General features: G+C 38.8%; 1 protein-coding gene across 5 annotated transcripts in view; it reads right to left on the bottom strand.

Moving 5' to 3' along the window:
* Nucleotides 1-14,442, bottom strand: part of CEP120 (centrosomal protein 120) — an 80,165-nt gene that overhangs the window by 52,650 nt on the left and 13,073 nt on the right. For all 5 annotated transcript variants that reach the window (XM_032626596.1, XM_032626594.1, XM_032626593.1 and 2 more), the window contains one exon: nucleotides 7,956-8,104. In XM_032626596.1, the coding sequence (XP_032482487.1) occupies nucleotides 7,956-8,104 (149 nt within the window). The remainder of the gene's footprint in view (nucleotides 1-7,955; nucleotides 8,105-14,442) is intronic.

Below are 14,442 nucleotides of genomic sequence, written 5' to 3'. Positions count from 1 at the left end.
ACTCAAAATTTCTAAATCTCTGCCAAATTACTACCAAATCACTAGTTTAATTTTTAAAGGTTTATCTTACACAAGCACAGAGACTAAAATATTTTTATACATTAATGTTGTTTTAAAGCTTATGTTTCATTCAACTAGTCGATGAAAACTCCATAAAAGTTCTTTTAGAAGAAAGTGGTCAAATATTTTACACTGAGATTTCCGCATATCCCTACTCCACCATCCTCTCTGTAAATGAGAGAAGGTTTTTAAAAAAATCTTAATCCAAGCTATTTACTATAACTTCTTTGATGGGAAAAAAAAAAAGCTTTGTAGCTACTCTTACAAAACTTGGAGACCTATAAATTAAGTTACAAAAGGCTGTCTTCCGCCCACTGTAAGGAGCTGCTGCAGGGGGAAAATGGAGCCCTTCACAAATGAAATGTTTACTGGGGGTGGAACAAGATGGCGGAGGAGGACATGAGCTCACCTCTTCTCAAGAAAACACCCCAAATCACAACTAACTGCTGAACAACCATCGACAAAAAAAAAAAAAAAGATGGAACCTACCAAAAAAGATATCCTACATCCAAAGACAAACAAGAAGCCACAAGGAGATGGTAGGAGGGGCACAATCACGATAAAATCAAATCCCATACCTGCTGGGTGGGCAACCCACAAACTGCAAAATAATTATATCTCAGAGGTTCTCCCACTGGAATGAAAGTTTTGAGCCCCATATCACAATCCCAGCCTGGGGGTCTGGAATCAGGAGGCAGAGCCTGCAAAGCATCTGGCATTGAAGGCCAGAGGGATTTGATTGCAGGAAATCCACAGGACCAGGGGAAACAGAAACTCCTCTCTTGGAGAGTGCACGCAAGGTCTTGTGTGCACCAGGAACCAGGGGAAAGAGCAGTGACCTCATAAGAACCTGGGCCAGACCTAATTGCTGGTATTGGGGGGCCTCCTGTAGAGGCAGGGGTTGGCTGTAGCTCACTACTGAGATAAAGACACTGGTGGTTGTACTTCTGGAGAGTACCCATTGGCATGAGCCCTCCTAGAAGCCACCATTTTCTCACCAAGACCTGGCCCCATCCAAGAGCCTCTAGGCTCCAGTACTGGGATGCTTCAGGCCAAACAACCAACACAGCCCCACTCATCAGCAACAGGCTGCTTAAAGCCTTCCTGAGCCCACAACTTCCTGATAAACACACCCCTTGATATGGCCCTGCCCACCAGAGGGACAAGACCCAAGTCCACCCACCAGTGGGTAGGAACAAGTCCTTCCCACCAGGAAGCCTGCACAAGCCACTAAGACCAGCCTCATCCACCAGGGGGCAGAGAGCAGAAGCCATAAGAATTACGACCCTGAAGTCTGCAGAATGGAAACCGCAATCACAGAAAGACAGACAAAATGACATGACAGAGGAATATGTCCCAGACAAAGGAACAAGATAAAACCCCAAAAGAACAAGTAAGTGAAGTGGAGATAGGCAATCTACACGAAAAAGAATTCAGAGTAACGATAGGAAAGATGATCCAAGGTCTTGGAAAAAGAACAGAGCCACAGATTGAGAAGATACAAAAAATGTTTAACAAAGAGCTAGAAGATCTGAAGAACTAAGAGATGAACAATAAAATAACTGAAAAGAAAAATACACTAGTAGAAATCAATAGCAGAATAAACAAGGAAGAAGAACAGATACGTGATCTGGAAGAAAAAATGGTGAAAATCACAACCACAGAGCAGAATAAAGAAAAAAGAATGAAAAGAAGTGAGGATACTCTCAGAGGCCTCTGGGACAACATTCAGAGCACCAACATTTGCAATGCAGTAAGTCCCTTACATACGAACTTTCAAGTTGCGAACATGCATCTGGTTCCAGCAAGGAATCAGAACCTGTGCCATCAATGTCAGGCATGAGTGAAACTGTGGCTTACCCTCCATCTATTGCTGATAATCCTTCAGATTTACCATCTCCCACCTCCTCTCCCTCCTCTAGTCAGTAACTCTTCTTGCCTGTTCACTTGATGCCAGCCCCTGTATGCCAGCTGTTGTACTGTACTACCATACATTTCAAGGTACTGTACTGTAAGATTAAAAATGTTTTCTTCATTGTTTTTATGTATTATGTGTGTGAAAAGTATTATAAACCTATTACAGTACAGTACTATACAGCTGATTGTGTTAGTTGGGTACCCAGGCAAACTTCATTGGACTTTCGAACAAATAGGACTTACAAACACACTCTCAGAACAGAACTCATTCGTATGTAGGGGACTCACTGTATAGGGGTCCCAGAAAAAGAGAGAAAGGACCTGAGAAAATATCTGAAGAGATAATAACTGAAAACTTCCCTAAAATGGGAAAAGAAATAGTCACCCAAGTCCAGGATGTGCAGAGACTCCCAGGCAAGACAAACCCAAGGAGGAACATGCAGAGAACACGTTTATCAAACTGACAATAATTAAAGACAAAGAGATAATATTAAAAGCAACAAGGGAAATGCAACAAATAACATACAAGGGAATCCCTATAAGGTTATCAGCTGATTTTTCAGCAGAAACTCTGCAGGCCAGAAGGGAGTGGCACAATGTATTTCAAGTGATGAAAGGGCAAAACCTACAACCAATAATACTCTACCCAGCAAGGCTCTTGTTCAGATTTGATACAGAAATCAAAAGCTTTACAGACATGCAAAAGCTAAGAGAATTCAGCACCACCAAACCAGCTTTACAACAAATCCTAAAGGAACTTCTCTAGGTAGAAAAGAAAAGGACACAACTAGAAACAAGAAAATTACAAATGGGAAGGCTCACCAGTAAAGGCAAACATAAAGTAAAGGTAGTAAATCATCCACACACAAATATGCTCAGAGGGGAACAGCAGGGAGTTTCCTTAAAAAACTAAAAATAGAGCAACCATACGATCCAGCAATCCCACTCCTGGACGTATATCCAGAGAAAACCATGGTTTGAAAGGATACATGCACCCCAACGTTCACTGCAGTGCTGTTTACAATACCCAAGGCATGGAAACAACCTAAATGTCCATCGACAGATGAATGGATAAAGAAGATGTGGTACACATATACAATGGAATATTACTCAGCCATTAAAAAAAAATGAAATAATGCCATTTGCAGCAACATGGATGGACCTAGAGATTATCGTACTAAGTGAAGTCAGTCAGACAGAGAAATACAAATATCATATGATATCACTTATATGCGGGAAAAAAATGATACAAATGAACTTATTTACAAAACAGAAACAGATCTGCAGACATGGAAAATAAACTTATGGTTAGCAAAGGGGAAAGGTGGGGGGGAGGGATAAATTGGGAGTTTGGGATTGACATATATGCAGCACTATATTTAAAACAGATAACCAACAAGGACCTGCTTGTATAGCACAGGGGACTCTGCTCAGTATTCTGTAGTAACTTAAGTAGAATATATATATATGTATGTATGTATAACTGAATCATTTTGCTGTACACCTGATACTAACACAACATTGTAAAGCAACTACAGTCTAATATAAAATTAAAAAAAAAAAAAAAAAGGATGTCTTCCATACTAGGAGTGTTACTTCTCAAAGCTGGTAGTTTCCTGGCTATGTGACATGAAGACATGGGATGCTTGTCGCATAAAATGCAAAATACCTTCTAACAGACCTTTAATGTTTGCTAGCACATTGTTAAAAGTAACAAACTATAAGTAACTGACATGTTCTGCAACAGGAGATGGCTTAAAAATATTATAGTTATCAAACAATATGGCTCCTAAATAATGATATAGTGACATGAAAGTTACCTAAAATATTTTTAGGTCAAAAAAACTTACAGGACAGTTTGTAAGTCTGTAAGTTTGTGAAAATAAAAGTAAAAGATTAAAATAACCCAGTACTGGGGCTTCCCTGGTGGCGCAGTGGTTGAGAGTCCGCCTGCCGATGCAGGGGACACGGGTTCGTGCCCCGGTCTGGGAAGATCCCACATGCCGCGGAGCGGCTGGGCCCGTGAGCCATGGCCGCTGAGCCTGCGCGTCCGGAGCCTGTCCTCCGCGGCGGGGGGGGCCACAGCAGTGAGAGGCCCGCGTAACGCATAAAAAAAAAAAAAAAAAAAAAAAAAAAAAAATAACCCAGTACTGAGCACACAGTAAATAGTCAATAAAGTTAGTTATTTTATATTAAATATATTTTATATACAAAGCAAGTTATTACTTTAATCCTATACTTTAAAATGTATTTGTTTGATTAGATTTTAATCATGTGGATTTTAATCATGTAGATTTATATTTATTGAGAGCCAGCACCTATACACTTTTAGTTGTTGAGAGCACAAATTCTGGAGTAAGCCCCGACCCTCAACTTTGGTTCCACCAATGGCTTCCTATGAGACTTTAGACAAATACTTAATCACTCTGTACCTCCATTTCTCTTAGGGTTCTTGGAAGGATTAAAAGAGATAATACATGTTCGCTTCTACAAGTCGGCCTAGCACATAGTCAGCTATTATGTGAACGGGAAAATATCTGAGGAAAAGAATATACTGCTCTTATGGGTGATTATTTCTGAGGAGTTTAATTAAAAGAGACTTTCATTTTCTTTTACTTTCTTCCATAGTCAGAAAGCAATAAAAATTTTAAGAAATAAAGACAGCCGTTTTATATTTCATAGCACATTTAATTCTAAGTAATTTCCACTAAGAGAAGAGATGCTTTTAAAAATCCTTTATCATCCTTGGATTTAGAAACAGGTTTTTTGCCCTAATTTCAATATTTAAAAAGGAAGCAAGATTATCACAATCCAGTATTCTTACTCTAATTTCATTCCTGCATTCTACTACTTTACAGTATCAATGTTCTAAGACACTTGTTTGCATCTGAAAGGTATGTTTGTTTATCGCTAGATGCTTTCTCACACTACCTTTGACTAGCTTGAGAAGAAAAAAACTATTTTTTAAAATCCTTGGCTTGTCCATAAAGAGTAAAAAAAGCAAACAAGTAATACTAAGCAGTATCAAGGGATGAATAAATTATTGGGCTTAATTTTTTGTGTTTTAAAAAATTATTGTAAAATACACATAACAGAAAATTTATCATTTTAACCATTAAAAACTGTGCAGTTCAGGAACACTAAGTACATTCACAATGTTGTGCAACCATCACCGCTACCTAGTTCCAGAACTCTTCCATCACCCCAAACAGAAACACCAGAACCACTGAGCAGCCACCCCTATTCCACATCCCCCATAACTTCTCCCTCCCCTGGTGACCACAAATCTGCGTTTTGTCTTTATGGGTCTGCCCATCTGGATATTTCATATAAATGGACTCATACAGTATGTGACCTTTTGTGTCTGGCTTATTTCACTCAACATGTTTACAACATTCATCCTTGTTGTAGCATGTATCAGTACTTCATTTCTTTTATAGTTAAATAATACTCCTGTGTGTGTGTGTGTGTGTGTGTGTGTGTGTGTGTGTATTTATTTATTTTGTTAATCTATTCATCCATAAATGGACATCTGGGTTATTTCTGTGATATTCTGGGATACTGTAAATAGTGCTGCTATGAACATTTATGTACAAGTTTTTATTTGAATACCTTGTTTTCAATTCTTTTGATATATACCCAGTAGTGAAATTGCTGGGTTCTATGGTAATTCTGTTTAATCTTTTGAGGAACCTACTTGGCTTAATTTTTATCAGAGATAGCAAATAGCTTGCCAGACATCAATCTGTTTTTTTTATTTTTAACTAAACTGAGTGACTTGTCTTAAAAAGTTACTTTGTATTACCAAAAACTGTATTAGTTTTAGTCGTGGATTCAGTAGGTCAATTACCCACATGCTTTCACTATATAAATATAGGTTCACACATACAAACTACAGGTTAAGCACATTAGTTTTATCTCATTCCTCATGCACACCCACAAGGCTGGTACTACTGCCACCATACAACTGAGAAAATTCAAGTCTGAGAAAGGTTAAGTAAGTCGCCTAAGTTAAAGAAGCCAGTAAGTAGTGAGAATTAGATTCCAACTCAAATTCATCTTACTCCAAAACCCCTTCAGAGACAAGAGAGCAAAATATGGGAACAAGAGAATGTGGAGAGTGACCATATGGCCAGAAATTCCTAGGATATTTACTAGCTAAAAAACCTTCTCAGGGGCTTCCCTGGTGGCGCAGTGGTTGGGAGTCCGCCTGCCGATGCAGGGGACACGGGTTCGTGCCCCGGTCTGGGAGGATCCCACATGCCGCGGAGCGGCTGGGCCCGTGAGCCATGGCCGCTGAGCCTGCGCGTCCGGAGCCTGTCCTCCGCAACGGGAGAGGCCACAACAGTGAGAGGCCCGCGTAACGCATAAAAAAAAAAAAAAAAAAAAAAAAAAAACCTTCTCAGAACTTGGTTTCCTCATCTCAAAAATGAAAATAACAATCCCCTAAAGTTGTGCTAGGATTAAATACAACATTAGCAAAGTAGTAAACACATACCTATTTCATAAAACCTAACACAAGTAAAATTATGCCTTCCTAGGGAGTTGAAAAAATATTTTTAAAAATAAAGTAGCAATTTAAAATACTTTGCAGGTATTTAATAATAGCACAGTAAAAACACAGTAGACTCACTATCTAATGTGTGTTCTGATGTGGTTAATGAACAAACAGTGGACATCTAGCTTCCCCCCCAACCAGGGTGGCATATTAAGCTGGGGCAATCCACAAGCAGAGCTTTTTGAAGAGAGGAAAAAAAGGAAATTGATGGAGAGAGACAAAATCACATATGTACAGTGTCAATGAGAAAATGACAGTACCAAATTGGGAGAGAAAAAGCTCAAAGAATACGTATATATCAAAAGTACTTTTTGTAGTGGGCATGAATTCAGTGTGACAGAGCTAAACACATTTCCTGAGAAAAATCTTTAGCTGATAGATCTTATTAAGATTTAGTGTCGTCACTAACTCATATTTCACTTATGAATGCGGATTATCTGGGAAATGTATACCTCTAAGAAAGTGAATAGTCTGATAAAAATTTTAAAGTCATAAGCCATATTCTCTATTTTTTAAAGTATTAATTTATTTCAGGTGCTATAGATCAACATAATGTCAAAAAATCTGGACTCGATCCTGAAAAGGACAATGAAGTAACAGCTACTTTTGTGTTGAACCATTGCTGGGAGGAAGCAATCGGCAACAGGCCCTGAGCATCCCTGCACATTCTTGCTGAGTGTAACAAGAATGCAAGGCCCTGACCACTCTTACCCAGGCCATCTCCCAGCGTTGTTTATGCAGCTCGTAACTTTCATAAAGTAACGTGTCTTCCCAGACAAAGACCTAGACTACTTACAGTAAAAGTCGTACATTCCCTAAGTTCTGTGTTCCTCAGCTGTGACACACTCCCAATGAGTGTGGAGCAACCACCTGAGCCCCTCTATGTCACCTCCATGGGACTTGGGATAGGGGGAACTGAAAGAAATATGCTGATATTCATGTTGCTTGCTGTGCTAAGAGTAGTATACTCCTTTCTCTCTGACCCAAGAATCTTCTGTCTTCTGGCAGCATTTAGGCTAATTTGTTAGTGTGTAAATAACGTAAAATCTAATCCCAGACCTGACAGCTATTAAGGTCTGACTGAGACAATGTTCCCAACATTGTATATTTCTCCAAAAAGTAAAGTATTTAACACTTAGAAAAAAATCATTTCATAACAGTCTTTACAATGTCACACAATACAATGTGAAACAATGCTTATTTATGGTCTTTCTTTTAAATTCTAAGAGATTTAATTTATTCTCTTACTACCAAGATCATCCCAATTTATTCTCTTCCTAAAACAAAAATGCTTTCTGATATGAAAGAAAACATTTTTCTAAATTATTTTTGTAAGTCTACTTGCAAGTCTTTTTAATACCTAAAAGACAGATTTTAAAAATAAAATGTTTTCAAGTTCTTCATGAATCACTCATCTCACCTGCTCCAACTGGGTGGCGAATGCTATGGTCACGGACATCATGAAGAAGTCAGTACAATACTCTGCTGGTCCAATCTGATGATAGCCTCCCTCCTCATTCAGCACCGCCACAATGTCCTTTGCGTCAAGTCCAGACAGGCTGGCAGGTACTTCATGGAAAAAAACACAATTAAACTACATTGTAGTTTGCCATAAACCATTATAAGATTTTGAAAGCTGGTTATACTTTTTAATTTACTTGGCAGTTTTCACAGATACAGTTAATATCTCAGTAAGGTTTCCTTTGATTTCAATTTAATAAACCACGTAGAAAAGGTATCACAGGTTGCCCCAAGGAAGTGAATCTAAACTGCGAACTGAAAAATAAGTAAAACTTGGCTAAAAAGAGCAAGGTGACTAGATAGAGAATGAGGGAGTGGAAAACAGTGTTCTAGGCAGAAGAAACAATATATACAAAGACACTGAAGCAAGAGAAAGCATGTGGTTAGAGAACTGAAATAGATATGGCATGCTGGATCATAGAGTGAGGACTCAGGTACAGAAAGTGGGGAGAGGCCATATCATAAAGAGCTTCCTTGAATGCCATGCTGAAACATTTGGATAGTTTTCTAAGAATAAGAGAAAACAATAAAACAATTTTGAGGAGAGAAGAGATATAATCAAATAGGCTTCGTTATGAAGAGACTGGAGAGGGACAAGGATTTTTCAAAACTGATTAAGGAAAAAAACAAAACTACACAAAACTAAAATAATAGACAATATTCAGTGCCAGGGAGATTGCCAGCAGGTTGGCACTCTCCACGTTGGTAGGTCCAGACTAGTACAACCTTTTGGAGGGTAATATATCAGGGCTTATCAAAATTTTATATATGCATACCCTGTAAAACCAGCAATCCTCGACTCCTTCAGGAGTTAAGCCAAAAGAAATGTGCTTACAGTAGCACTAGCTAAAATTAGTTTAATGGTTAAGAGTATAGACACTACATTCACATAGACCAAAGTTCCAACCCTAGTTCTGTCATTCAGTAGTTGTATGGGAAAATTATATGATCTCCTTTAGTTTCCGCAAAGCTTTTACAGTGTTGTTGAGAAGATCAAATTAGATAACAAAAGCACTTAGCACAGTACCTGACAATTAAGTACTTTAATAAAGGTAGCCATTAAATAGTAAGGTCAGCAGAGCTTAAGAGGTCAAAATACTAACTATGACAGGTCTCGCATTATCAGAAAGGGAGAACACTAGGATAAATCTTGTGGTGTAGGATTAAAAGGATTGAATGTGTCAGTGTGAATATATGTTGTTCAGTATATATATAGGCAAATCGATATATAAAGTATATATGTATATATACGTGTGTCTGGGTATATGTATCCACGTGTCTGCGTGTGTATGTATACATACATGGGAACAACACCCCAAGAGCACACCTAGCAGCTGGATCTTGACTTGTAAACATCATTCTTTTCTAAAAAGAAGCAGGGCTCCTTAAAGTAATGGCTGAATCCAGGGCTGAGATAGGAAAATTATTTGATGAACGTGGACCATCTTCTTGTATCAGGAAAAAGAAACAAAAGCTCAAAGAGACTTCCCTGGTGCTCCAGTGGTAAAGAATCCGCCTTCCGATGCAGGGGATGCGGGTTGGATCTCTGATCAGGGAACTAAGATACCACATGCTGCGGGGCAACTAAACCTGCACACCACAGCTACTGAGTCCGCGCACTCTAGAGCTCGTGCACCACAACTAGGGAGCCCATGTGCCGCAACTACTGAGCCTGCGCACTCTAGAGCCCACACCACGACTGGAGAGAAGCCTGCGAGCCACAACAAAAAATCCTGCATGCCACAACGAAGATCCCATGTGCTGCAACTAAGACACAACACAGCCAAATAAATAAATAAATAAACATTTTTTTTTTAAAAAGCTCAAAGGATTATTGAGATCATAAAAAGGAAACAGAAGAAGCTTGAAGGGGTTCTCAATGCCCAAATCTGGGACAAATAATGATGGTTAAAGATTATAACCCGCTAATTAAAGAGAAAACTGTCAAGTCCATACTTAGGCAATACAAATAAGTGAATAAATTGAAGGTATAATGAAGAATAAATATTTTTCTTATTTTCTAAATCTTCCCCACAAAATATTTATTAAGTACAAAAGAAAACAAAAATTTATAGTTGAGAACAGACACACACCACCATAATCAAGTAATCAAGTGAACATAATCAGTACTGAGACTAAATCAAAATAGTGCGCCACCTGATAAGATGCAATGAGAACAGAGCATCTTAATAGGCCTGCCAAAGATGCATAACCAAAATCTAGTACCAGACAAGCCCAAACAGTACAGGGGACACAGCCTCACCAAGACTGAAACCTAATCACAAGACTACAGAATGCTTCCCCTCCCCCTTATCGCTATATTACTAAAAGTCTATTTTCCTTTACCCAGTATATCATGTCCATCTTTCAATAAAAAATTACAAGGCACACTAAAAGGCAAAAAAAAAAAAAAAATCCATAATCTACACTTCAATCTTAGGAAAACAGAAAAACAGGAGCAAATTAAATCCAAAGTAAGCAGAAGAAGAGAAACAATAAAAACTAGAGCAAAAATCAATGAAATTGAAAACAGGAAATCAATGGAGAAAAAATTTAACAAAATCAAAATCTGGTTCTTTGAAAAGATCAATAAAATCAATAAGCATCTAGCCAGCCTAAGAAAATAAAGAAGACACAAATTACTATTAACAGAAATGAAAAAAGGGACATCACTACAGATTCCCATGGACATTAAAAGTTTAATAAGGAATGCTATGAACAACTCTATGCCCACAAGTTTGACAACCTAGATGAAATGGACAATTCTGTTCAAAAACACAATCTGCTAAAACACACACAAGAAGAAACAATCTGAATAGGCCTATATCACTTAATGAAATTGAATCAATAACTTTAGAGAACAGAAAACACCAGATCCAGAAGGATTCACTGGTGAATTCTACCTAACATTCAAGGAAGAAATTATACCAATGCTCTACAATTTTTTTTTTCCCACAAGACAGAAGCAGAGGGAATACTTCCTAACTCATTATATGAGACTAGCATTATCCTAATATGAAATCCAAGCAAAGACATTACAAGAGAAGAAAACAACAGACCAATATCTCATAAACATAGATGTAAAAATCCTCAACAAAGTATTAGCCAATAAAATCAACACAATGTGTAAAAAGAACTATACACCACAACCAAATGGATTTATTCAAGGTACACAAGACTGGTTCAACATTCAAAAAGCCATTAATGTAATCCATCACGTCAACAGGCTAAAGAAGAAAAACCACATGATTGTATTAATACATGCAGAAAAAGCATTTGACAAAATCCAACACTCATTCATGATAAAACACTCTGCAAACTAGAAATAGAGAGTAACCTCCTCACCTGATAAAGAACATCTACAAAATATCTACAGCTAACATCATACTTAATGGTGAGAAGCTTTCCCACTAAGATCAGGAGTACGGCAAGGATGTCCCCTTTCACTACTGCTTTTCAATAGCACACTGTAAGTCCTAGCTAATGCAGGAACACAAGAAAAGAAACAAAGTCATGCAGATTGGGAAGAAAGACACAAAACTGTCTTTGTTTGCAAGTAACTGTAGAATGACCATCTATGGAAAGACCAAAAACAAAAACAAAAAAAACCTACTACTGGAACTAATAATAAGCAATTATAACAAGGCTGCAGGAGACAAGGTTAATATGCAAAAGCCAACTGCTTCACTACAGACCAATAATAAACAAGTGGCATTTGAAATTTTAAATACCATTTACAAAAAATTAACTACCACAGAGACAAGATGGCAGAGTAGGGGATGTAAGCTCACCTCTTCCCAAAAAAAACACCAAAATCACAGCTAAGTGATGAACAACCATCAACAAAAAAAATGCTGGAACCTACCAAAAAAGATATCCTACATCCAAAGACAGAGAAGCCACAAAGACAGGGTAGGAGGGGCGCAAACTCAGTAAAATCAAATCCCATTCCCACTGGGTGGGCGACCCACGAACTGGAAAATAATTATATCACAGAGGTTCCCCCACAGGAGTGAAAGTTCTGAGCCCCATGTCAGGCTCCCTGGCCTGAAGGTCTGGCACGGGAAGGAGGAGCCCCCAGAGCAAACTGGCTTTGAAGGCCTGTGGGGTTTGATCGCAGGAAATCCACAGAACTGGAGGAAACAGAAACTCCGCTCTTGGAGGGTGCACACAAGGTCTCATGCACACCAGGACCCAGGTGAAAAAGCAGTGATCTCATAGGAGCCTGGGCCAGACCTACCTGCTGGTACTGGAGGGTCTCCGGGAAAGGCAGGGGGCAGCTGTGGCTCACTGCAGGGACAGAGACATTGGTGGCAGTACTTCTGGGGAGTACTCATTGGCGTGAGCTGTCCTGGAGACTGCAATTTTCTCCCCAAGATCTGGCCCCACCCAACAGCCTGTAGGCTCCAGTGCTGAGACACCTGAGGCCAAACAACCAACAGGGCAGGAACACAGCCCCACCCATCAGGAGACAGGCTGAGTCTTTCTGAGCCCACAGCTTCCCGCTAAACAAATCCCTTGACACAGCCCTACCCACCAGAGGGTCAAGACCCAGGCCACCCACAAGTGGGCAGGAAACTCCCACCAGGAAGCCTGCACAAGCCTCTTAGTTGGGCCTCATCCACCAGTGGGCAGAAAGCAGAAGCAAGAACTACAACCCTGCAGTCTGTGGAACAGAAACCTCAATCACAGAAAGTTAGACAAAATGAGATGACAGAGGAGTATGTCCCAGACGAAGGAACAAGATAAAACCCCAGAAGAACTACTAAGTGAAGTGGAGATATGCAATCTACATGAAGAAGAATTCAGAGTAATGATAGTAAAGATGATCCAAGATCTCAAAAAAGAATGACGGCAGAGACTGAAAAGATACAAGAAATGTTTAATAAAGAGCTAGAAGATCTAAAGAACAAGCAAACAGAGATGAACGATACAAGAACTGAAACAAAAAATCCACTAGAAGGAATCAATAGCAAACTAAACGAGGCAGAAGAATGGATAAGTGAGTTGGAAGACAGATGTGGATATATTGCTGTGGAACAGAATAAAGGAAAAAAAATGGAAAGATATGAGGACGTTCTAAGAGACCCACGGAACAACATTAAAGGCAACAACATTCTCATTACATGGGGTCTCAGAAGGAGAAGAGAGAGAGAAAGGGTCCAAGAAAACATCTGAAGAGATCATAGGTGAAAACTTCCCTAACATGGGAAAGGAAACACTCAAATCCACGAAGCGCTGAGAGTCCCAGGCGGGATAAACCCATGGAGGAACAAAGGCCAATATCACTGATGAACATAGATGCAAAAATTCTCAACAAAAAACTGGCAAACCAAATCCAACAATATATTAAAAGGATCATACACCACGATCAAGTGGGATTTACCCCAGGGATGCAAGGATTCTTCAATATCTGCAAATCAATCAGTGTGATACACCAATTAACAAACTAAAGAATAAAAACCATATGATCATCTTAAGAGATGCAGAAAAAGCTGTTCACAAAATTCAATACCCATTTATGATTAAAAACTCTCCAGAAAGTGGGCACAGAAGGAACTTACCTCAACATAATAAGGGCCATATATGACAAACCCACAGCTAACCATTCACAATCAGGAACAGCTGAAAGCATTCCGTCTCACCACTTTTATTGAACATAGTTTTGGAAGTCTTAGCCATGGCAATCAGAGAAGAAAAAGAAATAAAAGGAATCCAAATTGGAAGAGAAGAAGTAAAACTGTCACTGTTTGCAGATGACATGATACTATACATAAAACATCCTAAAGATGCTACCAGAAAACTACTAGAGCTCAACGATGAATTAGGTAAAGTTGCAGGATACAAGATTAATATACAGAAATCTCTTGCATTTCTATACACTACCAATGAAAGATCAGAAAGAGAAATTGAGGAAACAATCCCATTTACCATCACATCAAAAAGAATAAAATACCTAGGAATAAACCTACCTAAGAAGACAAAGATCTGTACTCTGAAAACTGTAAGATGCTAATGAAACAAATCAAAGATGTCACACACAGATGGAAAGATATACCATATTCTTGAATTGGAAGAATCAATATTGTCAAAATGACTATACTACCCAAGGCAATCTACAGATTTAATGCAATACCTATCAAATTACCAATGGCATTTTTTGTAGATCTACAACAAAAAATTTTAAAATTTGTACGGAGAAACAAAAGATCCCGAAGAGCCAAAGCAATCCTAAGAAAGAAAAACAGAGCTGGAGGAATCAGGCTCCCCAACTTCAGACTATACTACAAAGCTACAGTAATCAAAACAGTATGGTACTGGCATAAAAACAGAAAGATAGATCAATGGAACAGGATAGAAAGCCCAGAGATAAACCCACGCACCCA

Source organism: Phocoena sinus, chromosome 3, assembly GCF_008692025.1.
Source record: "Phocoena sinus isolate mPhoSin1 chromosome 3, mPhoSin1.pri, whole genome shotgun sequence".
Lineage (NCBI taxonomy): Eukaryota > Metazoa > Chordata > Mammalia > Artiodactyla > Phocoenidae > Phocoena > Phocoena sinus.
The sequence above is the reverse complement of the archived record's forward strand: the minus strand, read 5'-3'. Positions and strand labels throughout refer to the sequence as shown.